This window comes from Oryx dammah, unplaced genomic scaffold, assembly GCF_014754425.2.
Source record: "Oryx dammah isolate SB20612 unplaced genomic scaffold, SCBI_Odam_1.1 HiC_scaffold_2, whole genome shotgun sequence".
Lineage (NCBI taxonomy): Eukaryota > Metazoa > Chordata > Mammalia > Artiodactyla > Bovidae > Oryx > Oryx dammah.
In genome coordinates this window covers 72,659,660-72,685,024 of record NW_024070186.1, presented here as the reverse complement: position 1 = coordinate 72,685,024, position 25,365 = coordinate 72,659,660, and the positions used below count along the sequence as shown (strand labels likewise).

Here is a 25,365-nt window from a genome sequence, read left to right as displayed (position 1 = left end):
TTTATCATCTGGTCCCAAAATAGCCACTGTTAACAGTTTAGATCAGTCCGTTTATACTGTAGAAATAACCACACATTTGCTCTGGGGATGATGAGTGAAAGTAAAAGCTTCAGTGCGGATGATTCAGAGAAAGTAGACAGTAGCACATAATACAAAATAATAAATATGAGTATGAGGGTTTTAGGTAAAAGGAGAAATGAGTAAAAGCAGGAATGGTTGGGAAGTGCCTCCTGGGCAAGAGGGAATGTGGACTCCTCAAGGATTTGGTATTTGGCTGGGTAAGTGAAGATGAAAGATGTTCCAGAGAGAGGGTAGTTATAAATGAAGGTCTCAAACTTTAGAAATAAGCTTGGCTTCTTTGTGGAAGAGAGAAAAAGATTTGATTTTAGTGCAAATGCTTGTTTGGAGCATAAATTGGTGAGACACAATAAGACTCATTTAATAAGGCTTCTTTTAAAAACAGGACAGAAGGGCTTAAATTGGAATCTGTGGACAGTGGGGATGCACTGAAGACTATGATGGTGGCACAGTGGGCCTGGCAGTGTGCTAAGTACTTTGCATACACTGCCTCATTTCATGTTTAACAACTCTATGACTAGTTATTCATTCTTTCATTCAGTAATTCACCAGCTACCATGTGCCACTCATAGAGTGCTAGACACTTATCCTTATTTGGCAGATGAAGAAACAGAGGCACAGCACGTTAAATGATGGAAGTGAGTTTGTGTGTTGATTTTGAAGATAAGGTAATTGGAGAGGCTAATAGGGGCATTCTTTATATTTTAGATTAGCGAGAAAAAATGAGAAAAGGATTATGGAATTAGACCGAGGAAGTGACTGAAAGCTTTCCAGGTAGCGCTGGTGGTGAAGAACCTGCTCGCCAGTATAGGAGAGGCGTGAGTTTGATCCCTGGGTTGGGAAGATTCCCTGCAGGAGGGCACTACAGCCCACTCCAGTATTCTTGCCTGGAGAAGCCCATGGATAGGGGAGCCAGGCTGGCCATGGTCCATAGCGTCACAAAGACTCGAACACGACTGGAGCGACCTAGCACGCACGCACAGGACCTGACTGAAGGCTAGTGGAAGGGATGCATGGACAACGTTTGTACTGGGGAAGTGACCCAAAGAGTGACTAGATGTGACTGAATTAAGGATTTACAAAATATCTATTAAGCAAAATTTGGAATGATGAAGTCGTCTTTTCAGTTAATTTTGGTTGGATTTTATTCTTCCAGGAAAAGTCCTCATTTTGCAGACAAAATAAGCTGGGAATACCCAGTGTTAATTTCTCTGTCTTGTATCTGTGGCCACCTGTTAACTGGATTATTTTTTCTAGTCTCCTCTTCTCTTCCCACAAATAAAAATCGATTGAAGCATTTGAATTTACATGTGTGTACTGAAATAATTATTTCTGTTGTGTTTAGAAACGTAGCACAATATTTTGATGCAAATAGAGAAAATGTTGTGACTATCAGATGTTGATTTAAATGGGGCTGACGTATTGCTTAGTTAGGTCTCTACCTCTCACTAGAGCACAGTATGAATGATGTTTTTGGGTGACTATGTAGTTTTGATATCGAATCTTAGTTTTTATTGTATTTGGCAAAGATAAAATTGACATTTTATAGCTGCTTTATAGCATATTTATGTTAATATGATGGTATATTGGAATTTTAGATTACAGGAGAAGTTGAGAAAAGTATACTGAAGAATTAGATTTTTAAATTGTTTTATTCTGTAGTAAGTATTGAGCTTAAGAAAAAAAGTAACATTGTTTAACGGCTGTAGAGTTTCTGTTTTCTAAGGTGAAGCGTTCTGGACATTCATTGCACAGTAGTGGGAATGTAACTCACATTACTGAACTATACACTGAAAAATGCTTAAGATTATAAATTTTATGTGTATCTAGCCACAATTTAAAAGTTGTTTTAAAAAAGCTCCAAATTGTAGAATGTACAGCACAAAGTGAGCCCTAATGTAAAATAATACACTTTTGCTAATAATATTGGCTCATCAATTGTAAGAAATACACTAAAGGCTTCCTTGGTATCTCAGCTGGTAAAGAATCTGCCTGCAGTGCAGGAGACCCTGGTTCAGTTCCTGGATCTGGAAGGTCGTCTAGAGACGAGATAGGCAGCCCACTCCAGTATTCTTGGACTCCTTTGGTGGCTCATATGTTAAAGAATCGGCCTGCAATGAGGGAGACCTTCCTTCCATCCTTGGGTTGGGAAGATCCCTGAAGGAGGGCATGGCAACCCACTCCAGTATTCTTGCCTGGAGAATCCCATAAACAGAGGAGCCTGGCGGGCTACAGTCCATGGGTTTGCAAAGAGTTGGACGTGACTGAAGGACTAAGCACAGCACAAAGCAATATCTTAAAAACGGGGGAAGTTAGTAGCATGGCACTAGTGAGAAAGAACCCTCTTGACGGGAGACAAGAGACTTGCGTTCAGTCCCTGGATCAGCAAGATTCCCTGGAGGTGGAAATGGCAGCCCTCTCCATTATTTTTGCCTGGAGAATCCCATGGACAGAGGAGCCTGACTGGGGATAGTCTATAGGGTCTCAAAGGGTTGGACATGCCTGAAGTGACATAGTGTACATGCATGGGATAAAGATATATGGGAACTCTGTACTTTTTGCTCAGTTCTTCCATAAACCTAAAACTAAAAAGTCTTAATTTAAAAAAATGTAATAAAAGACATAATTTCTCTCTTTGTTTTTGCACTGATGTTGGGTGTCAGGAAATGTAATGACTTGCTAGTTGAAGTTAATTAAAAAGAAAGTTTTCTTGACAGTGTTTCTAAGGGTTTACAGGGCTCTTAAATTATAATATTTGGCAGAAAGGAATTAGGAGATTGTAGGAGAAGGGTTGAGACCCAAAACAAATTGGCAGAGAGTGACAGTGACAGCATTGTGGTTTATTTATAAATAGCTGTGCTAGCTATAATGAGAACTGGTATTCCCCATATTTTCTCATTTTCTGTAACCTTATTTCTTAGGACACCAGCGTAGGATACTTGTTTTGTCACCGCCTGCTTCAGTCACCTGCCATTTCTGATAGTCTTCTGACTCTTAAATTGGAAAGGGATTTCATAAGTTCTGTGTTAAATCTAACCTGTGCAATGTAGCATCTGTGCGTGATGCTCATTTAGCTTTTATGTTTGAACATGCAGGGTGGGGATTGAACACATGTCATTTTAGAAAGTGGTTCCTTCTTATCACAGAATACTATTGTTATTTTTCCTTATGACATCTTTGTCTTTACAACTTTTACCACTGTTCTTATTTGTCCTCTGCAGCAGCACAAAGGAAGGCTAACCCTTACAAGATTTTTCTCATTTATCCTCTCATTTTTTTCAAGTCAGCATTCCAAACTATTCTTCATTTGAGAAGACCTTTGTTATTCCTGTTGCTGTCACCCCTAGATAACATTTCCAGTTTCTTGGTTTCTCTCAAAATAGAATTCTTAAAGCTGAATATAATACTCCAGAAGGAGGCTATTTAATGTAGAACACCATGGGTCTGTTATTTTTTGCAAGACTGTTTATTCTATTAATTTGTCAAAAAATTGCTTTTGTTTTTAACAGCCATATTATTTTTAGGATTATCCTGAACTTATTAAAGTCTATAGGTTATTTTCTTATAAACTGTTGTGGTTCACCTAGAATTTAGAAATTTTTAACATTTATTAAACATTTAATATTTAGAAATAATTTTATAGAGTTTTTTAATGTGTATTTTTATTTACACAATCCCATTTGGTTCTCATAACAACACTTTGAGCTAAGTAAAACAACCTCTTTGTCATTAAGATAAGGAAACTCATGGTCAGAGAGGCTGACTTTTAAGGTCACATAACTTTAGAGTTGTTAGAATTGGGACTGAACTTCAGATCTTCTGACTCCACATTTTATGTTCTTTTTATTGTATTATGTTGTGCTAACTTAGATATTTCTAGGTAAATTAAGACTTTGTGAATAGGATTTTAAATCACCATTCATCCTCCCTAGTGAGTTGGCAACGTTTTGTTTCCCTTTAGGGACTGTGTTTGGATTCAGTCTCAATTCATGTCCATTTTTATCTGGCACTCAGCTGATTTTATGAAGCAGCACATAGCCCTTGTTGATTCTCTGTGAAAGAGTGACACTGGGATTACCTCTGTTTGCATTTTTAATTTTATTATAAGGGCTTAAGGCTTCATTCTGCAAGTATCTCAGTTTTAGGTGATACTATTACTAGGACTTTCTTGTGTCTCTTTCCCTCTGTGTTACCCTTCTGTTTATTCTAATCGCTGTTGTTGCTTCTTGTTACATTATGGAGTTTGTTTGCTTTCCCATACTGCTTCAGAATATATAATAATAATTTTAAAAATAACTCAAACAATAGTAATAGTAAGAGCATATTATTTATCAGATTGTTCTAATACTTTATGTGTATTCTCTCATTTAATTCTTACAACAATCTCTTAAAGGTAGGTACTATCATCTTTATTTCAAACTGAATTACAGAGAGGTGAGCTTAGTTGCCCAGGGCTGCTTAATTAGGAGAAGAGTTGAGATTTAAGATGCTAAACTACTACATTAAACCACTTCTCTAGCTGAGCTGTTCTCTCTGTCATTCAGACATTTCTCACTAAAGGGCAGCTTTTCTTTTTTTTAATGTCTGCGCTGTGCAGCTTATGGGATTTTAGTTTCCTAATCAGGGATTGAACCCAGGGCCCAGACAGATAGAGCGCTGAGTCCTAACCAGTGGACCACCAGGGAAGTTCCTAAAGGGCAGGCAGTTTTTCACATGCTTGTGGCAATTGACATTTTATTCCTGTAAAATTTAATCATCTGTGTTTCAGTTCCTAATAAAAATTTATTAATATTTGAGTATTCCTGTTTCCTCCAAAAACATTTATTGACTGCTTACTCTGAGAGCATGGAGTTAGGAGCATCTTTGTCTGTCTGGGTGAGTTTGCAAAGTCTTCACAAAGATTATAATTTTTGATCCTTGAAGAATTATATTATTTCAAAACCAAAAGAAAAAGAAGCCATCTTGAATGTGGAAAGATGAGCAAGTTCAATTTCTTGAGGTGAGAGACAGAGCACCTTTGAGAAACTGCAAGTAAGTCCATTTGACTAGAAATGTATATTTTATCTGAAGGCAGTGGGAAACAGTGCAGAGTTTTTCAAAGTTAGTAGATTTTATTTCTTGAATTGCTTTAGATTTACAGCAAAATTGAGCAGGAGATACAGAGATTTCCCAGTTACCCATTCTCCCACATATACATACCTTTTTCCATTATCAAATCCCTACCAGAGTGGTACCTACATTGACACATCATTATCATCCAAACCTTAATTTTACAGTAGGGTTCACTGTTTTTCTTTCTAAAAATTTTATTGAAATAGAATTGATTAACATGTTGTGTTTCAAGTGTACAGCGAAGTGATTTATATATATATGTGTGTGTGTGTTTATACACACTTTTTTTCATTATAGATTATTATAAGATATTTAATATATTTCCCTGTACTATACACTAGGTTCTCTACTGCATATATAATAGTGTGTATATTTTAATCCCAAGCTCCTAATTTATTCCTACCCTAGGGTTCACTCTTGATATTGTGAGTTCTGTGAATTTGGACAAATGTATATGGACATGTATCTACCATTATAGCATCATACAGAAAAGTTTCACTCTTCCTGAAATAATTCTGTGCTCTTCCATTCATCCTTTCCTCCCTCCTAACTGCTGGCAACCACTGATCTTTTTACTATCTCCAAAGTTTTACCTTTTTTTAGTTGGAATCATACAGTGTGTAGCCTTTGCACATTGACTTCTTTCACTTAATAGCATTATTAAGAATTTTTCTTTCATATCTTTTTGTGGTTTGATAGCGCATTTCATTATAGCACTGAATAATTTTCCTTCGTCTGGATGTACCACAGTTTATATGTGTACCTACTAAAGGATATGTTGGTTGCCTCCAAGTTTTGGCAGTTATGAATAAGCTTCTGTAAACATTCATGTACAGGGTTTTGTGTGGATACAAGTTTTCAGTTCATTTGGGAAAATACCAGGAGTATGATTGCTGGATCATATGGTAAACGTATGTCTAGTTTTGTAAGAAACTGTCAGTCTATTCCAAAGTGGCTGTACTATTTTGCATTCTCACCAGCAGTGACTGAGAGTTCCTTTTGCTTCATATCCTCACCAGCATTTGATATTGTCATTGTTTTGGATTTTGAGCATTCCAAAACATGTGTAGTGGTATCTTGCTGTTTTAATCATTGAAGACTTTTAACATGGAAGTGAAACCAAATTTGTATGCCTGCAAGGTCCATCTGAAAGCAGTGTGGTCCTTTAAAAGGAGTAGAGGCAGAACTAGAGGAAGAGAAATTGGTTATGAAGCTAGAAACAAAAAGGACCCTGGCATAGGCCCTGAAAGTGGGGATGGAGAAGAGAGAGAGATTTAAAAGGTACTTAGAAGCCAAAATGAGAAAGCTTTGTTTGAAAGTGTGATAAGCAAATTAGTATTAACCCCTATTTGGGGATGTTTGGTAATGTGCGAGTGGTATTTTTGGTATTGTTATAATGACAGGGTTTCTTTCAGGATTAGGGGGCTGCTCTTACAGGATTAGGGGGCTGTTCCTCACAATGAAAAATGTGTTTCACTGAGAAACACTGTAGAGTGATAACATTCATTGAAAGAGAAGGAAATGGTAGATCTGTAGAAGTAGGATACTGAGTTGAGTTTGGGTCCTGTTGAATTTGAGTTGTTTGCAGATATCCAGTTGAAGATATCCTTAGGCAGTTAGATGTAAGAATCAAGAATATATATAGAGAAGTTTCAGATTTTAGGACTTGTTAGAGATGGTTGAGCATACAACTTGAAAGAAGGTAAAGGTTTGAAAAATCTGAGAGAAGTAGAAGTGGTTATTACTGACATTCAGTGCTGCAGAACGTCAACATTTAATGGATGAGTGAAGGAAGAGAAGTAAAAGAAAATAAAGCCAGAAAGGACAGAGGAAACTCAGTAGAGTGATAGTGTTAAAGCTAAAAGAAGCGACAGTTCCATCTCGGAGATGTGCTCAATTTTGTCCAGTATGGCAGAGAGCCAAGTAAATTAAGGACATTAAGGTTTATTTGGCAACCAGAAGGGCTTGGGGACCCTTCGGAGATTACTTTCAGTGGGGTGAGCGACAGAGATGGACACTGGTTTCTAGAATTAAAGTGTCTGGGGGTAAAGAAACTGGACAAGGAATGTAGATTACAAAAAGCTCTCTTTTTTTACTTCTCTGAACTTTCAAAGATCATGCATATATGCTTCTACTCTTGTAAGATTCTTAGATTAGTATATCAGCTGAGAAATGGGCATTTATAGGTGTCTCAGGGTTTAAAGTTACTTGAATATTTCATTGTTTGTCATTCTTATTTTCTAAAAATTAAAAAGGAAAAATGCAAATACAGTAATAAGCTTAGTTTTCATAAATTTAATGCATTTGAAGTGAAGAAGGATATCATTAAGCATGCTAATAACAGCAAATCCTACTAGACAGGCTAATAACAGCAATTTTACTTCACGTTCTCTCTGTGCTTTGATTGGTATGCTCTATGTTTGATTGGTAAGGAAAATAATAAAATTAAGGAACCTGGAAGGAAAATTTGGTGTAGAGCGTTAAAGATTGCAAAGATTAAAAAGGATTTGTGATCAGGGACTGATGTCCTGTTTCTAGTTCTCATAAAACATGGGGATCTGAACTTGACTTTCAGACATGTTTTTGTGAGCACATTAAAAATAAAAGTAGAAGGCTCCATGTACTGTTTCAAGATGATCTGTGAAGGGATGAAGAAAGAGGGTAGCTAGTAAGGGCATGGAGAAATATAAGAAAGAAAGTTTTTTTTCAAAGATAGTTGATAACTTGAGTATGTTCCTTTGTGGAGGGGGAAGCCAGAAGACAGGGCAAAGTTGAGGATACAAGGAGAGAAGAAAACTAATCTGTAAACTAAAAGGCAGGATGGCATATTGGATCCAGAGTAATGGTGTTAGGGGCTTAACCTTGGATAGGAGAAAAGAAGAGGCACCTTTTCCATTGAGTTTGAGGGAAGACATGATGATGGATTTGGAGGTGAGTACATGTTTGTAAATAGAACCATAGGAAGCTTGTTCATTCAGCAGTTTCTGAATGCCTGCTGTGTGTTTCAGTGCTAGTTTGGGGATATGTAGTCCCTATCCTTGAAGAGCTTAGGATCTAGTGAAGATGGGAGATTTTTTGCCTTATGTCCTATTATGTTTTTCTTTCAGGTAGGATGTGAGCCTGTTTTTGGAGTCTTAGTCTCTCATGATTCTTCAGGGTAGTTTGGAGATCATATCAAAAGAACTTTTAAGTTACTTGGGATGGAATTTTTCCTGTCCTGGAAATGTAAATTTACTCATAAAAGCTTGACGTAACTACTTTAGTTCCTTTTTTAAGACAGATACATATTTTGTCATGCAGTAATACAGCTTCTTTACCCTTCTCTGGTCCAGTTAAATAGTTGTTTACATCCTCTTCATCAAACTTTTTAAAAAGACAGATCTTAGTTTATTATTGATTTTAAATTTTTAATCAGTATTCTTAATGGTCTCCTTGAGGTCAGGATCAGTGAGCCAGCAGCTTGGAGTGTAAGATTAATTAGGATTGTGGATAGCAGCTCTGCGTTACAGCTTATACATGCACATTGGTGATTTTCATCTCGGGGCAGTTTTGCATCCTAGGGGATCTTTGGCAATATGTGGAGATAGTCTTGGTTGTCACCACTGGGGATAGGACACTGCTACTGGCATCTAGCGGGTAGAGGCCAGGGATACTGCTAATGCTGTAATGCCTAAGACAGCCTCCCACAACAAAAATGGCCTGGTCCAAAATGTCAAAAGGGCTGAGGTCTGGTGTACATTAACATTTCAATACTTATGACACAGTTAAAATGCTTAGCTACATTATCTCATTTAAACTTCAGAAAGCCCTAAAGAGGTAAGTGATACCCTTCTTGCCCTGAAGGAACCATGCATTGGTGATGGAAGCAGGATATAAAGCTTGGACTTAAATCTATAGGAAATTTTTATTATGTAAGTATTCAGGACACAAGCCTTTTTTTTTTTTTTTTTTTTTAAATTAAGGCTATCTTTGTCTTACTTGGTGTTTTTTTTCAGGGACAAATATTCCTGGCATTTGAAGTACATAATTTATTTTTAATATTACAGATCTAGAAATGGCCATTGCTTACTGGAATTTAGTGCTTAATGGAAGATTTAAATTCTTAGACTTATGGAATAAATTTTTGTTGGTAAGTTCATGTTTTCTGCAGTTTGGTGTTTTCTAAATTTTTGCTTTGTTTTAAGATAAATTAACATTTCAAAGGATGCCTAACTCATTTCAGAGCATGTTATGGACGTAGAATGAGAAATTTGATTTCCAGAATTTTATTACATAGGTTGTTTTGAATTCTTGTATTCAGCATCTTCTGGACTGTTTTTTTAAAAAAACTCTTTTTAGTGAATTGGATGCTTCTTGTTATTTTTTTTTTCCTTAATAGGAACATCATAAACGATCAATACCAAAAGATACTTGGAATCTTCTTTTAGACTTCAGTACAATGATTGCAGATGACATGTCTAATTATGATGAAGAAGGTAAATGAATACTTTGCTCCAGCAATTCTTTAAAAATATCTTTGATCATACACCCTGGAACTTCTTGTCTACTTCTGCTTTTCTTAGATTTCCCTCTTCTGAGCTTTTATTTGTGCTCTTCTGAACATAGAAAATGCCTTCATCGTCTTTTACCAATCTGTATTATTTCTTTAAATACCAAATCTGTATTCATGTCTTCCAGAAAGGCATGAGTGATTTTCATTCATGTTTTAGATTTTCAGTCTACTTTAGGAACTTACTCTTTTCTTATTGTGCTTTTATAGTACTTGTATTTATTTTTTTATTGTTGTCTGTTTTGTCTGTGAGCTTGATTGTAAACTCCTTGAGTTTTGTGACTTAGGCCACATGGAAATGGACTTTATTTTCCTACTGTAGCACTATTGGCATTCAGTAAATATTCACTGATTGAATACTTTTCTGCTGTTTCTTCATGTAGTTAGAAAGGTAACTCTACCATCCACTACCAGGATATTTTTGTTTTCTGGAACTGGTAGTAGTTTACATTGATTGTTTCACATGTACTTCCCTGGTTCCCCTTGAGAATTAGCAAGATGTATTTTGATATTTTTGAATAGACAGGTATTCTTTGAAAAATTTTTAGTAACCTTAGTCTCCTTAAAAGTGTCCTGAACTATTTAACCTAACCACAGATAATGTTATTTCCTTATCTTTGTTTTCATTGTCATGTATTGTTTTAAGAATTGAGAAATGACTGATAATAGATGATTGTGCTTTCTGTTAGGCTTTATTCAAAAGTGGAGAACTTGCTGATTTGGAAGTTGCCTAGAAGCATGTATAGAGCATGTATATATATAATTTAAAATCCTTTAGTAATTTATTATCATGAAATAGGTTAGTGTTTGATCCTTGCTTTTGATTTCCTTTGTAAGATTGCCCTAAAATGCAGAAAAAGGTTAACTCCAATTTAATATGCTTTCAGCACTGGCAACATGTCATCATATCAAGGCCGGATTTGACCAGATTACTTCAGTGGCCTTCAGAAAACCATATATTACTAATCACCAGGAGAGTTATTTTTTATCATTCAGAGAATGATCAGGTGTTGGAATAATAGAAAAGAGAAAATGCAAGGAATAGTCTAGGTTGAAACTCTAAAGAGCTAGCAATTTGGAGGTCTTATCAGCGAGGATATTTATAATGATATGCTTTAACAATTATAGGGAAGACATTTAAGAAAAAATAAGGATTCTATTAAAATACTAGCCTTATTTCTGCTTTTGTTTCTTTCCTTTCTCACATATCCCCCCCCACCCCCCCACAGGAGCATGGCCTGTTCTTATTGATGATTTTGTGGAATTTGCACGCCCTCAAATTGCTGGGACAAAAAGTACAACAGTGTAGCACTGAAGGAACCTTCTAGAATGTACATAGTCTGTACAATAAATACAACGGAAAATTGCACAGTCAATTTCTGCTGGCTGGACTGAACTGAAGATCAATCCTCACAATTCAGACTGAGGGTTGAGACAAAACTTTAAGGATACATCTTGGACCATATCGTATTTCATTCTTCTAATGGTGGTTTGGGCTTGTCTTCTAGTCTGGGCCGCTCTAAACATTTATTATTCCAACATTGTGGATTTCATCTTATATCTGTGGACCATCCTAGTTTATTCTCCCATAAGTCTTAGAAGCTTTATGGTGATTATTTTGAAGTTTCCATTCTTGCATAAAGCACAATGCTGTCTTCATCAGAAAACAAGTTTGGCATAAGAATTAAACATATGAACATCACAGTTTATAAAAACTTCTTAAATATATGCTTTGGGCTAGTTGCAAAGACTATGCTGATAGCACTTCCAGTGAGAGTGATATATTTAAGTGTACCAGATCTGGAATGGTGTTTTGGTATGGGGGGATTTTTTTTTTTTCCTGGCAAATTACATGTATTGTTATTGTGAGTTGAGTATCTGATGAAAAAAAAGTCAAAATAACCAATGTGAAAAATTTTTAGGATAATTTGGTGTGCCTACCCAAAATTTTATTGTTTTAGACCCTCGATTTCAAAAGGTTCCACAGAACTAGTTTGCACTTATCTTACCCATGTTTATATATAGTTGTCTTACAGGGGCTTTTATTTAGAAAAACATCTGCATAATGTTAAGATTCTACTCCCGTCTACATTATGCACCTCATAATTGGATTTCATTATGATTTTGAAATGCTTATATGCCTGTTAAGTAAGTTAAACTATTTAATTTGTTTGAATGTTTTAGATTGCTACATAATACAATATTCTAAATTTAGGCATGAGGGTTTTTTTTTTTTTGTCAGCACACTATGGAACACAAATGAAATTCTCTTAATTAATAAGTAGGAATTAAATTTTGAAAATGGTTGTAATGAGCCATGAAGTTCAATTCTTATAGGTACTGCTCTTTCAGACAAATAGTCCATTTTTGATGACTTCTTATTTTGTTGAAATTGTTTTAACTGCTAATCACTGTGGTTGCCAAATACTTGAGGAGCAAAGATTTTCAAGCAAGCATGCACTTGATGCAAAGTACAAATCTGGCTTCTATTTTCATAAATTATTTAGTTTCTACTATGTTTTATTTCACTCAGATTAGCTCAGTTTTCACATCAAAGCAGAACTGTATCTTGTATCTATTTTTTTTTTTAATTACAAGACCCATGAACTGCTTTCATGATGAAAATGCTCATTTCTCTGTTTACTTCTTGACATGTGAAGAAGAGTTTATTGCTTTTTTAAACATTTCTTTAAGGCCGGTTTAAAAAACATAAAACTTCAGAGATTGGATGACTGGTTTTTAGCAGGAGTAGATTTTGCTTGGTGTATCCAGGCACTCTGTAAGGTCTAACATTGAAATTATCAAAGGAATGTACTTCAGAAAAGCAGTACATTATAATGTAGATGTGGAAATGATTTTAAGAAACTGATATATTAAGACTACTTTTTATTTACATGAATTTGAAATTGACTAGAAAGCTCTTCCCATAGATATTAATATTCAATCATAACTTTAATTCAAAAATATGATTCTATCAAAAGAAAATTTTGAAAATTTTTATTCAGGTTACTGGAATTGGTTATTAAAAAAAAAAAAGAAAAAATCCTGCTGCTTTCAGTATTTCCTGATTTCGTATTTGTAAATATTAAGAGGAACTTCAATTATGAAATATTTTAAAAAGATATATATATATATGTACTATTTTGTTTCCTGTCTTAAAGATTTTGAGTTACGGTATTGTTTTTGAATTGATTAATTAATTCCAGTATGCTGTGTTTTGAAATGAGATCCGATTAGCTTTTTTTCCCCAATATAAATTGTTTTTCATATAAGTCTGATATTGGTTCGTGGCCTAGTGCCTTGGGTTTTACAGACTTTTCCTTTTAAATGCAAGACCTTTTCAACAAAATAATGTTTGTCATCAGTTTGGTACTAAACATTTATAATTACTGTGTAATTATAAACAAAACAATACATAAAGCTTTGAATATAATTATGTAGCATAAAAGTTAAGGTTGTTAACTCTATGATGGCATCTTAGAATTAAACAATACTATTACTAGGGCCTGAAAGAGAAGACTGATTTAATGTGGTGTGATTTTTCTGAGGATAAATGTCTGGTTACAGGGAATATTTTGTACTAAGAATGCTTACACATAATGGCCGTGTGTGTGAGTGTGTGTGAAAGAGTGAGATTGACAGGTTGAAAGGGACACACATGCTCACACACACACACAACTTGAATTGCTTTAATTAATTAGTGTTTCAGTCTTCATTTTGGTTAACTCCCCATGCTGATTCTTTGTTTTAAACTGAACCACAGGTACAGTTTCCTTTTTGCCAAATGTCAAAACAGGTACACATTTTAAAATGTAATGCTTTTTAAATAGTCAAGTGTATAAAATTAGAAGTGCCCACATATAAAAATACTTGAGATCCAGGTTATCTTTAGTGACTGTCATCTGCATATCTCTGTAAGTTCAATTGTGTTTCTTACATCCCTGTCATATTACCAACAGAGGCAATAAAAGCTTCAGTGAAATTGCCATGACTAAATCTTTTCACATATTATTTCAGTGTAATACTTTTAAAGACTAAAATATACCAGAAAACTTTTCTAGAAAGGATAATTATTTATGGAAAGAGCATTGTAATGGCAAGTTTTTGGGAGAAAAGACATGCCAAGTCTTGTTTACTATATTTAAAATGTTTACAACTATACTGGGCTGCTTTATTTAATTAACAGTACTGTAGTTGTGTAATATGGCTTTGTAAGTATATGTTCTTCATTAGACTTTTAAAAAGTTTTAATGAGTGAAAGAGAGTTAATAAAATAACATGGGAAATCTTTTATATAATACCCTTACTGGGAAATTCTTATTTAAGCAAGGTATACTATTTTTTTTTTCCTCAGAAAGATTTAAGTGAATGAAGTGTTCATCTATTTTTTATTTGATGATAATCAAGAGGTTTGAGTAGTTGTAGCCAGTTTAACGTGCACTTTGCTTAGATTTTTTAAAACATGTTACTATGAAGACTACGTATTGTAAACCTTCTGTAACTTTTACATATGAACGACAGAAGAAAGTTAAACCTAATGAAAGAATTTTGGAATAAAGGAAAGTGGTGCTGGGGAAATTTATAGTTCACAAAGTATGCCTTTGTAAACCTGAATCAACTTTTAGCAAGAATTAATTTATGGAGTTCTAAATGTTAAATTGTATATATTTAATAGAAAATACTTATTTGACACCTCAGCAGTTTTCTTTAAATGTTACTTTATACTTTTAACAACATGATTTATATTGCATACATAGATGTTTTGATAAGATTTTATCAAATTTGATAATGTAATGATAAAATGTTTTTAAAATGTGAACTATTTAACATTTATCTTAATAACTGAGCACACAATACCGGATTGTGATTTCTACATAATGTGATAATTAGGGTTCAAATTATGGTTCATCATTTAATTGATTATAAACAAGTATATTTCTGAACTCTTTACTTGCCTCCATTTTTAAATCATATAGCAATAATTTTTATTTTATAGAAATGTGGTGAAGTTATGATACCTTTATCTTTGATTTCAGAAGGGGAAGTGGTTTATATTTTGTAGTTTTACATTTGAAAATTCCTAATAGTACAAATCCCCTTTTCCAGGTTTACCCTTACTCTTTGTCACCATTTTGGTTGAATATTTGCTTGATTTGTATTTGATTCTGGAGGCGGATAGTTCTGTTTTTTTTTTTTTTTTTTTTTAAACTCAATACAGTTACATAAATGGTTTTACCAGAGCATTCTTGCTATCTATTTTCTTTACTGCCTGTTGGGTAATTGGCATTTCTTGCTGACAAATTCATTTATTTGACAACTTTCCACTAGGCTCAGTGTTTTGTGTTAATGTGGCTTTTGACTTCTCTTTCGTCTTTTTTTAATCTGCCATAAATAAGGAAATTATGATTTTTAAAAAAATGCACAGGTGTTGTTGAAGATGGAATTCCTAAAAAGTAATGTCTTTATGGAGTTTTAAAGACAGATATTCGGGGAATCATTTTATAATTATCTGTTTTAAAAATTGAGTTTCTAAAACATTTTTTTGATCTAAGTATATCCAAGTTTTTTTTTAAATTATTGCTTATTTATTTTCAGCTTATCTTTTGTGTTTGTGCTGTGCAGAAATCAGTGTAGCTTGTAACTTTTAAAGCATTATTTTTCAAGAAACACCTTGAGGCTGCTTTATTTCATGAGGTCGGAAGCTTTCTACTTTATCTCTTGTATGTTATTGGCATTGCATATGAGATTTGGTCTGGGGAAAAATGTTTGGTTAAAAAGGTGTTTTTCTGTTTTTAATAACTGGCTTAGAGGGAACATTTTTTAGTGGAATAGGAAGAGATGGAGTCAGATTGAAATTAAAGCAGGCTTGATTATAGAAAGTAGCACTGCTTTGAAGAGAAGAATCCATCAAATGAGTTTAAAGTGAAGAATAGTTTAGAACCAAAAATAGTAAAAACAAAGCTTGATTTAAAACAAAAAGTTTGGAAACATAGAGGCAACATATGAGTGGCTTAATGAGCAAAGCAAAGCAAAACAAATGGATAATATTCATTTTATATTTAGTATATATAGGCACACATTTAATATAACTATTAATTTTATTTCAGGTTATTAAATATTCTAAGAAAACTTTGGATCTAATGGAAAACTTGTGCAATGCCAAATGAGATTTTTACAAAAAGGAGTACTGTAGGGCATAAGCTTAGTGGCTAAGGAGAAATGCTAAGGTAAGCTCTAGACAGTGCTTTTGTTACGTAGTTACATGACACAGAGGTAAAAGAGCAATATTTGATCAGTAAGATTTAGAGATCTGTGTACATGAAATCTTTTGAAAATACTTGTTTAGTTTTCAGTATTCTTAATCCTGAGAGTGTGTTGGAATTCATTGTACTGCAACTATATGTAATGAGAGCCAGAGCTTTAAAATAGTCATTCATAAGACTGTTGTAGTGCTACTCAACAGCAACGGCTTTTTTGAGGTATAGTTTACACACCATGAAATCCAACCATTGTAAGTGTACAGTTCATTAAATTTTAGTAAATTCTTAGTGTTCTGAAACCATCACAATCCAGTTTTAGAAAATTTCCACCGGCCTTAATAGAAGTTCCTCTCATGCTCCTTTGTGTTAGTTCCTGCTCTTACCGCAAGACCTAGGCAGTCACACTGATCTGTTCTATAAATTTCTCCTGTCCAGAAATTACAGGTGACTAGAATCCTACAACCTGAAGTCTTTTGTTTCTGGCTTCCTTCCTTTGGCATAATGTTTATGAGGTTCATCCATATGAACTGTACTTAATTCTTTTGGTTGCTGTGTAGTATTCCATTATGTGGATATACTGCATGTTGTTTACTCATTCACCAATTGATGGACGTTTGGATTGTTTACAGTTTTGCTGTTATGAATAATCTGTGAATATTCCCCATATATGTCATTATGTGGACATATATTTTAATTTCTTTTAGGTAGATTCCTAGGAGTGTAATTGTTGGATTGTTTCAAAATTTTACATTTGACTTTCTAAACTGCCAAACTTTTCCACAGTGTCTGTACCATTTAAACATATTCCTAACACAATATGTAGGGTTGCAGTTTTTCTAAATCCTTGTGTGAATATATTTATTTTTATTATTGTCATCCTGGTAGATCTGTATTTTAAGTGTACAAGTTATATATATCTAGTTATCCTAATTCACGTGTCTGTTGGATGGCAATTTAGTTGAGTATAAGGTGGCCTTGAGGGATTGTTACAAAATTACTTGCTATGTACATACATTTGGTTGAAGGCAGTATTTTCTGCAAATCAGTGAGGGTAGTTACTGTACTCGTCCAATGGGATTTCCGGTCCCTTAGTGAACTCCAGTGAGGAAATGAACTGTGTAGGTTAAGAGTGATGCTGATGGCTGTTGCATTGTGCTATTTTGTGTACAGTGCTTGATGGAAGTTCCCAGTTAGCCTATGACTGGTGGTAATACTTAAAATGTTGTATAAATAATTGCACAGACATGTCTGTCTCATTATTAATTTTCCCAGAGCTCTTTTGCTCTGGGAAGGAATTTCTTAAGTTTGTAAAACTTTAGATGATATTGTTTAGTTGCTTCCAGCCACTTTTGCTCTTAAACACAGTAGACATTGGAGTGGTGTTTATTTGTAATAGAAAACTTGAGGATATACAACAGTAGATTAGTATAATGAACCTACTTCAACACAATCAATTCATGTGGTTAATCTTGATTTATTTATATGGTACCCATCTTCCCAACCCTGATTTATTCTGAAGCAAGTCCCAGGTAGCAAATAATTTCATTTGTAAATATTTCAGTATGTATGTCTGATAGATAAAGCTCCTAAAGATAACCAAAACACTGTTATCATGCTTAAATGTTAACCATTTCTTAGTAATTATCTGGTCAGCATTTTGAATTGTCTCATAATTTATTCTTCCAGTTCAAGTCTGGTTTCAAAATAAGGTCCATATGTTCTGTATATCTATAAATTTCTTTTAATTGATGGGTCCCCGTACCTGTCTCTCTTCAGCTTGAAATTCATTTGTTTGAAAATGTATTGGTCGCTTTATATTTTAAAATTTCTGTGCAATTTATGTTTAAGGTAACCTTTGATGTACTTCAAAAAATATAATAACTTGGAAGATATTTTGGAAATTAATGAAGTGTGGTATAGAAAGCTATAATAATTATATCAGTAGACATTCCCTTAACTTTAAAAACATAATGGGACTTGTATTCAGAATATATAAAGAACTACAGTTAACAATAAAGATAACCCAATTTACAAATGAGCAAGAATTTGAATAGATCTTTCTCCAGAACATATATACAGATGAAAAAATATTCAACAACTTTAGTCATTAGGGAAATGCAAACCAGAACCACAGTGCGTTATCACTTCCCACCCTCAAGGATTACTTTAGTAGAAAGGACAAGTGTTGAAGAGCATGCGGATGAACTGGAGCCTTTGTACAGGGGTGGGAATGCTAACGGTGCAGCGGCTGTGGAGCACGGTTTGGCTGATCCTCAGAAAGTTAAACATAGAGTTAGCATATGACTCAGCAGTTCTGCTCCTGGAAATAGAATTGAAAACATTTTCACATCCCATCCCCTGGTAACCACTGTTTTACTTAGTGTGTCTTATGGATTTGATTGTTTTAGGTACTTCGTAGGGCTTCCTTGGTGGCTCATCTGGTAAAGAATCCGCCTGCAGTGCAGGAGACCTGGGTTCGATCCCTGGGTTGGGAAGATCCCCTGGAGAAGGGAATGGCTACCCACTCCAGTATTCTGGCCTGGAGAATTCCATGGACTGTATAGGCCATGGGGTCGCAGAGAGTCAGACATGACTGAGCGACTTTCACTTCACTTCAGGTACTTCATATAAATGGAGTCTTGAGCACAGTATTTCTTTTTGTGGTTGGCTTATTTCACTTAGCATAATATCCTCAAGCATCATCCTCACTGCAGCATGCGACGGGAATTCATTCTTTTTAAAGACTGAATAATGCTCCATTGTCACATTTTATTTTGTTTATCCATTTATCTGTCAGTGGACATTTGGCTGTTAACTGTGCTGCTGTGAACATAAGTGTGCAAATATCTCTTTGAGACCCTCCTTTCACTGTTTGGATAAACACCCGGAAGTGCTGTGACTGGCTCCTGTGCCACTCGTTTACACCTTTTGAGGAACTTCTAATCTGCTCTCCACAGCAGCTGCACCAGTTTAGTCTTAGCAGCAGTGCACAAGGGCTCCAGATTCTTCACGTCTTCCTCAACACTTCTGCCTCCTTCCTTCCCTCCCGCCTTCCTTTCCTTCCCCTTCTTGTATTTGTCATCCTAATGAATTGAGGTAATATCTCATTGTGGTTTTTAATTACATTCCTCTGGTTAGTGATATTGAGCATCTTTTCACATGCTTGTTGGCCATTTATATATCATCTTTGGAAAAAATGACTGTTTAAGTCCTTTGCTCATTTTTGAATTGGGTATTTTATTTTTTTGTTGTTGAGTTGTTAGAGTTCTTTTGATATTCTAGATGTTAAACATTTGCTCAGATGTTATTAAGCTCTGTGTCTCTGTTGGTTTTCTGTCTGGGATGGTCTGTCCACTGATGACAGTGGAATATTGAAGTCCCCTACTTTTATTATGGTGGCTTCCTGGTGGCTCAGACGGTAAAGCGTCTGTCTACAACGCAGGAGACCCGGGTTCGAGCCCTGGGTTGGGAAGATCCCCTGGAGAAGGAAATGGCAGTCCACTCTAGGACTATTGCCTGGAAAATCCCATGGACAGAGGAGCCTTGTAGGCTACAGTCCCTGGGGTCACAAAGAGTTGGACGACTGAGCGACTTCACTTTACTTTTATTATACTGTTGTCTATTTCTCCCTTTCAATTTCTGTTTTGCTTTATATTAAAACAATTTGTGTGTGGAATCTTGGATTTTCAACATGAAGGATTATATCTGCAAATATAATTTTGGTTCTTTCCAGTTTAGATGCGTTTCATTTCATTCTGTCTTAATTGCTGTGGCTAGGACCTCAGATAACTTGTAGAAGTGACAAGAGTGGGCATCCTTACCTTGTTCCTGATCTTAGAGGATGTATCTTCAGTTCAGTCGCTCAGTCGTGTCCGACTCTTTGCGACCCCATGAACCGCAGCACGCCAGGCCTCCCTGTCCATCACCAACTCCCAGAGTCCACCCAAACCCACGTCCATCGAGTCGGTGATGCCATCCAACCATCTCTTCCTCTGTCATCTCCTTCTCCTCCTGCCCTCAATCTTTCCCACTATCAGGTGGCCAAAGTATTGGAGTTTCAGCTTCAACATCTGTCCTTTCAGTGAACACCCAGGACTGATCTCCTTTAGGATGGACTGGTTGGATCTCCTTGCAGTCCAAGGTACTCACAAGAGTCTTCTCCAACACCACAGTTTAAAAGCATCAATTCTTCTGCGCTCTGCTCTCTTTATAGTCCAACTCTCATATCCATACACGACCACTGGAAAAACCATAGCCTTGACTAGATGGACCTTTGTTGGCAAAGTAATGTCTCTGGTTTTTATTTTTTTTAAATTTTTATTTTTACTTTATTTTACAATACTGTATTGGTTTTGCCACAGGTGGATGAGTTCCCAAACATGAACCCCATATCCTACCTCCCACCCCATATCATCTCTCTGGATCATCCCCGTGCACCAGCCCCAAGCATCCTGTATCCTGCATCGAACAGGTGGTTTTTAATATGCTGTCTAGGTTGGTCATAACTTTCCTTCCAAGGAGTAAAGCATCTTTTAATTTCATGGCTGCAGTCACCATCTGCAGTGATTTTGGAGCCCAGAAAAATAAAGTCAGCCACTGTTTCCCCATCTATTTGAAAAGGGTATTGAGTCTTATCAAATGCTTTTCTGCATCAGTTAGTATGATCATGTGGTTTTTGTCCTTCACTCTTACTGTGGCATATCAGAATGATGGATTTTCATATGTTGAACCATCTCTGCATTCCGGGAACAACTCCACTTTGTCATGCTGTACAGTTCCTACTGGAACTCTCCACAGAAGGTAATCAGAGAATGTTACACCCCTTCTCTTTAAGGCTCTTTGTTGTAGGGTGTCTGGTGCAGCAGTATGGCCTTACCTAATACTACATGCACTGAATGTGAAGGTTTTCCAAGGGAAATAAGAAAAATTAATGAATTGGATTCTCAGGTACTTTTTATTTCCAGATTCATTAACAACCAAATATGTAACTTGCTTAGAGACGTGAGGATAAGAAAATTTAGCTCACTGGATCACAAACAGATTTTTATCTAAGTTTTTTAGTTTACTTATTTTTAAGGTAACTACCTAGTCTTACTTCTGGGGATTCTGCAGACCTGGAGGTCCAAAAGAAACGGAGCCACCCATGTGATCTAGATCTAGCAGAGAACAACAGTAGTTCAAAGTCCCTGAAGCATGAATGAACTTGGCAAGGTTGAGGAATGGAAGGCAAGGCAGTGAGGTGGCTGAGGAGCAGAGAGGGCCATGAGATGAGAGGCAGGCAGGAGCCACATTGCATATGATTTTGTGAGCTAGCACAAGGAGTGTGAATTTCTAAGTGCAATGAGATACGTTTGGAGATTTTTTTTTTTTTACTTTACAATTCTGTATTGGTTTTGCCATAAAAACCTTTTTGAGTTTTGCTTTTAAAAGCAACCAAACATGGTTGCTGTTTTGAGAATGATTCCCAGTGAGGAGGCTGGTGTCTGGACAAGGTGTGATGCTGGTTTGAACTAGTGTGACAATGGTAGAAGAGAGGTGGGCAAACCAAGGATGTATTTTACAGGTGGGGTCACATAATTTAATGACGGGTTGTAAGGAGGGGAGGAAAACTGTCTAATTGAAATGGTCGTATAGATGCTGCTGCCATGTAGCATAATGAGACCATTGGATTAGAAATCTGGGGAAATCAAGTATTCTGTTGTTAGACATGAATGTTTCTTACTCTCTCAAACAAGTAAAAATAAGTAATGTCCCAAAGGATAGCCAGATACTTGAATGTCTTTGGGCAGCACAATCCTGCTTTGGATCTCGGGGCTGTACATTTTACCCCAGGAAATGAAAAACTGCCTCTCTAGTCTGACAGTCTAAACTGCACACACATTTTAAATGCTGGGTAGGGTAGTTCTGGGGGCTTCCCCAGTGGCTCAGCAGTAAAGAATCCACCTGTAATACAGAAGACACTGGTTCCATCCCTGGGTCACGAAGATCCCCTGCAGAAGGTCGTAGCAATCTACTCAGTATTACTTGGAGAATCTCATGGTCAGAGGAGCCTGGCAGGCTACAGCCCAGAGTGACAGACTGAAGTGACTCAGCAACACATGTGCATGGTTCTACTTCCGGGTGTACCTCTAGGATACTGTTGCAAGTGTAAGGGATCTTTACATTCTTATGTGTGTTTTCTCAGGCAGTGGACACTAAAAAGTACAACGTATGCCATCAGTTTAGTTCAGTTGCTCAGTCGTGTCCAACTCTTTGCGACCCTGTGGACTGCAGCATGCCAGGCCTCCCTGTCCATCACCACCTCCTGTCCAGTGAGTCAGTGATGCCATCCAACAATTTCATCCTGTGTCGTCCCCTTCTCTTCCTGCCTTCAATCTTTCCCAGCATCAGGGTCTTTTCCAATGAGTCAGTTCTTCACATGAAGTGGCCAAAGTATTGGAGTTTCAGTCTCAGCATCAGTCCTTCCAATGAATATTCAGGACTAATTTCCTTCAGGATTGAAAGTATTATAAAAATAAAATACTTTTATATTTTAAAAATAAAATACTTTTTATAGTACTTTCAATATAGTCCTGAATATTCATTGGAATTGGAAAGCATTATAAAATACTTTTACAAAACTTAATTGTTTAAAGCAAAAAGTGTTTAGTTGGGTTTATAATGTAAACTACATGACAGTACAAAGGACTGGAAGAGTAAATGGAATTTTATTGTAAGATTCTTATAAATGAGGTGAGATAATATTCACTGCAAGGATGCTAATTAAGTTGCTTCAGTTGTGTCCAATTATTTGTGACCCCTATGAACTGTAGCCTGCCAGGCTCCTCTGTCCCATGGGATTTTCCAGGCAAGAATACTGGAGTGGGTTGCCATCTCGTCTTCCAGGGGATCTTCCCAATCCAGTGTTTGAACCCGAATCTCCTGTGGCTCTTGAATTGCAGGCAGATTCTTTACCATTGAACAATATAAGGATGTTTTGTAAATCCTAGGAATTGCCACTGAAAACAGGTATAACCATAAAGCTAAAAGGAGACTGACTGCTAAAAAACAACCTGAATGAAGGCAGGAAAGGGAGAAGCACAAGAGACAACAGAAAAGAGCAAGAATGTACCGTTTAAATACAAATATATTAGTGATTATATTAACCGGAAGAGACTTTTGGAACAGACAAAAAGCAAGACCCAAGTAGATGCTTTATACAAGTCATGCATTAAATATAAAGATAGAAGGACTACAAATGATATATCATGTAAACAAGCATAAAAAAGATAGTGTGGCTATGTTAATAAGTATAAAAGGACATTTCACTTTGATAAAAGATCAGTTCCTCAAAATAGAATTCTAAATGTGTATGCGCCTAAGAACAGACCTTCCAAATATATGAAGCAAAAAATGATAGAAATGGGCAAATTCACAATTACAGTTGGAGATTTTACTACTCATTCAGTAATTGATAGAACTGTCTAAAAGCCACACACACACACACAGATACTGATTTGAAAATCACAGCTGATGTTTATAGAACATTCAGCAACTGTAGAATACAAATTCTATAGCCGTACGTGCTACACATTCTATAGTGCAGTTGGTAGAATCTCAACTGGGAATACGTTGGATGTGTAGATCAGTTTAGGAAGAACTGAAATCTTGACAATACTCAGTTTTAAGAGTTTAGGTTCTTTTTAAAAAATTTTATTTTTGGCAGTCCTGGGGTCTTCGTTGCTGCATTCGGGCTTTATCTAGTGGTGTGCAGGCTTCTCATTGTGGCTTCTCTAGTTGCAGAGCATGGGCTTTAGGGCTCATGGACTCAGTAGTTGTGGCACATGGGCTTAGCTGCCCCTTGGCATGTATTCTTCCTGGACTAGGGATTAAACCTGTGTCCCCTGCATTGACAAGTGTACTCTTAACCACTGGGCCAGCAGGGAAGTCCTGTTTCCATAGCTTGGCTATTGTGACTGATGCTGTGGTTAACAAGGAAGTGCATTTATCATGTTAAAATCTTGCATTTGTTTCCTTTGGGCATGTATGTCCAGAGGTAGAATTGCTGGATCATATGTTAGACCTATTTTTAAATTTTTTGAGGAACCTCCATACTGTTTTCCATCTTTTGGTTTCCATTTGCTTGGAATATCATTTTCCATTCTTTCACCTTGAGCCTGTGTATGTCTTTAGAGCTGCAATAAGTCTCCTGTATGGCACCTCACTCCAGTACTCTTGCCTGGAAAATCCCATGGATGGAGGAGCCTGGTGCACTGCAGTCCATGGGGTTGCTAAGAGTCAGACACGACTGAGCGACTTCACTTTCACTTTCATGCACTGGAGAGGGAAATGGCAACTCACTCCAGTGCTCTGGCCTGGAGAATCCCAGGGACGGGGGAGCCTGGGGGGCTGCTGTCTATGGGGTCACACAGAGTTGGACACGACTGAAGCGACTTAGCAGCAGCAACAAGCAGCCTATAGTTGTCTTTTTTTTTTTTTTAACCTGTCTAGTCTGTGCCTCTTGATTGATAAGTTCCACCCATTGATATGTAAGATTTACCACTGCCTTTTTTTTTTTGCCTTCTGGTTATTTTGTCTCTTCATTGTTTTCTTTTTCATTTTTGTAAGTTGGTGATTTTCCGTGGTGGTTTGTTCACTCTCTTCTGTGTGTCTGCTGTAGCTTTTTGTAGTTAACATGAGATTTACATAAAATATCTCATAGAAACAGTAGTCCTTTTTTTTTTTTTACTGATAGCAATTTATTTCCATTTGTCTAAACATGTTCCATCCTTTACTCTTCCCCTTTTATATTTTTGATTTCTCAAATTATCTTATGCTGTGACTTTGTTACTAAGTTTTAGTAGCTATAGTAATTTTTAATGTCCTCCTTTTAACTTTTGTAATTGTTTCATAATACTATTCTAAAAATTTTAGTTTTTCAATTCTATCACTTTTGTGGACTTCTTTGCCTTTTAATCTCATCTTGAAGAGCTCTGATCAACATTTCTTTTAAGGCAGGTTTACCACTATTGGTAAACTCCTTGAGGCTTTGTCTGGGAAAGCTATTATTTCTCCTTTCTATCTGAAGGATAACTTTGCTGGATTGGGTATTTTCATTAATTGGAGTATAGCTGATGTGCAGTATTGTTAGGTTCTGCTCTACAGCAGAGGGAATCAGTTATACATACACATTTACCTGACCTTTTTTAAAAAAATATTAGACTGCGTTGGGTCTTGTCCCCTCATTTTGTTATGGTGCATGGATGCTAGTTATGGTGTGGGCTCCAGAATTCAAGGGCTCAGTGGTTGTGGTGCACGGGCTTACTTGCTCTGCAGTCTGTGAGATCTTCCCATACCAGGGACTGAACCCAAGTCCCCTGCATTGCA

At 36.2% G+C, this 25,365-nt stretch overlaps 1 protein-coding gene and 1 long non-coding RNA gene across 7 annotated transcripts in view; one reads left to right on the top strand and one right to left on the bottom strand.

The window, feature by feature from the left end:
- The window catches only part of DCUN1D1 (defective in cullin neddylation 1 domain containing 1), a 30,000-nt gene extending 16,275 nt beyond the window's left edge, over positions 1-13,725 (top strand). For all 6 annotated transcript variants that reach the window (XM_040251698.1, XM_040251689.1, XM_040251696.1 and 3 more), the window contains exons 5-7: positions 9,237-9,319; positions 9,569-9,665; positions 10,969-13,725. In XM_040251698.1, coding sequence (XP_040107632.1) covers positions 9,237-9,319; positions 9,569-9,665; positions 10,969-11,048 — 260 coding nt within the window. In that variant the 3' untranslated portion in view covers positions 11,049-13,725. The remainder of the gene's footprint in view (positions 1-9,236; positions 9,320-9,568; positions 9,666-10,968) is intronic.
- Positions 12,320-24,841, bottom strand: LOC120871689. The gene is made up of 3 exons (XR_005723114.1): positions 24,830-24,841; positions 20,730-20,732; positions 12,320-16,283 (listed from the first exon to the last, which is right to left on the bottom strand). It is a non-coding gene; the product is annotated as an uncharacterized LOC120871689 (long non-coding RNA).
- Positions 24,842-25,365: the final 524 nt, after the last annotated feature.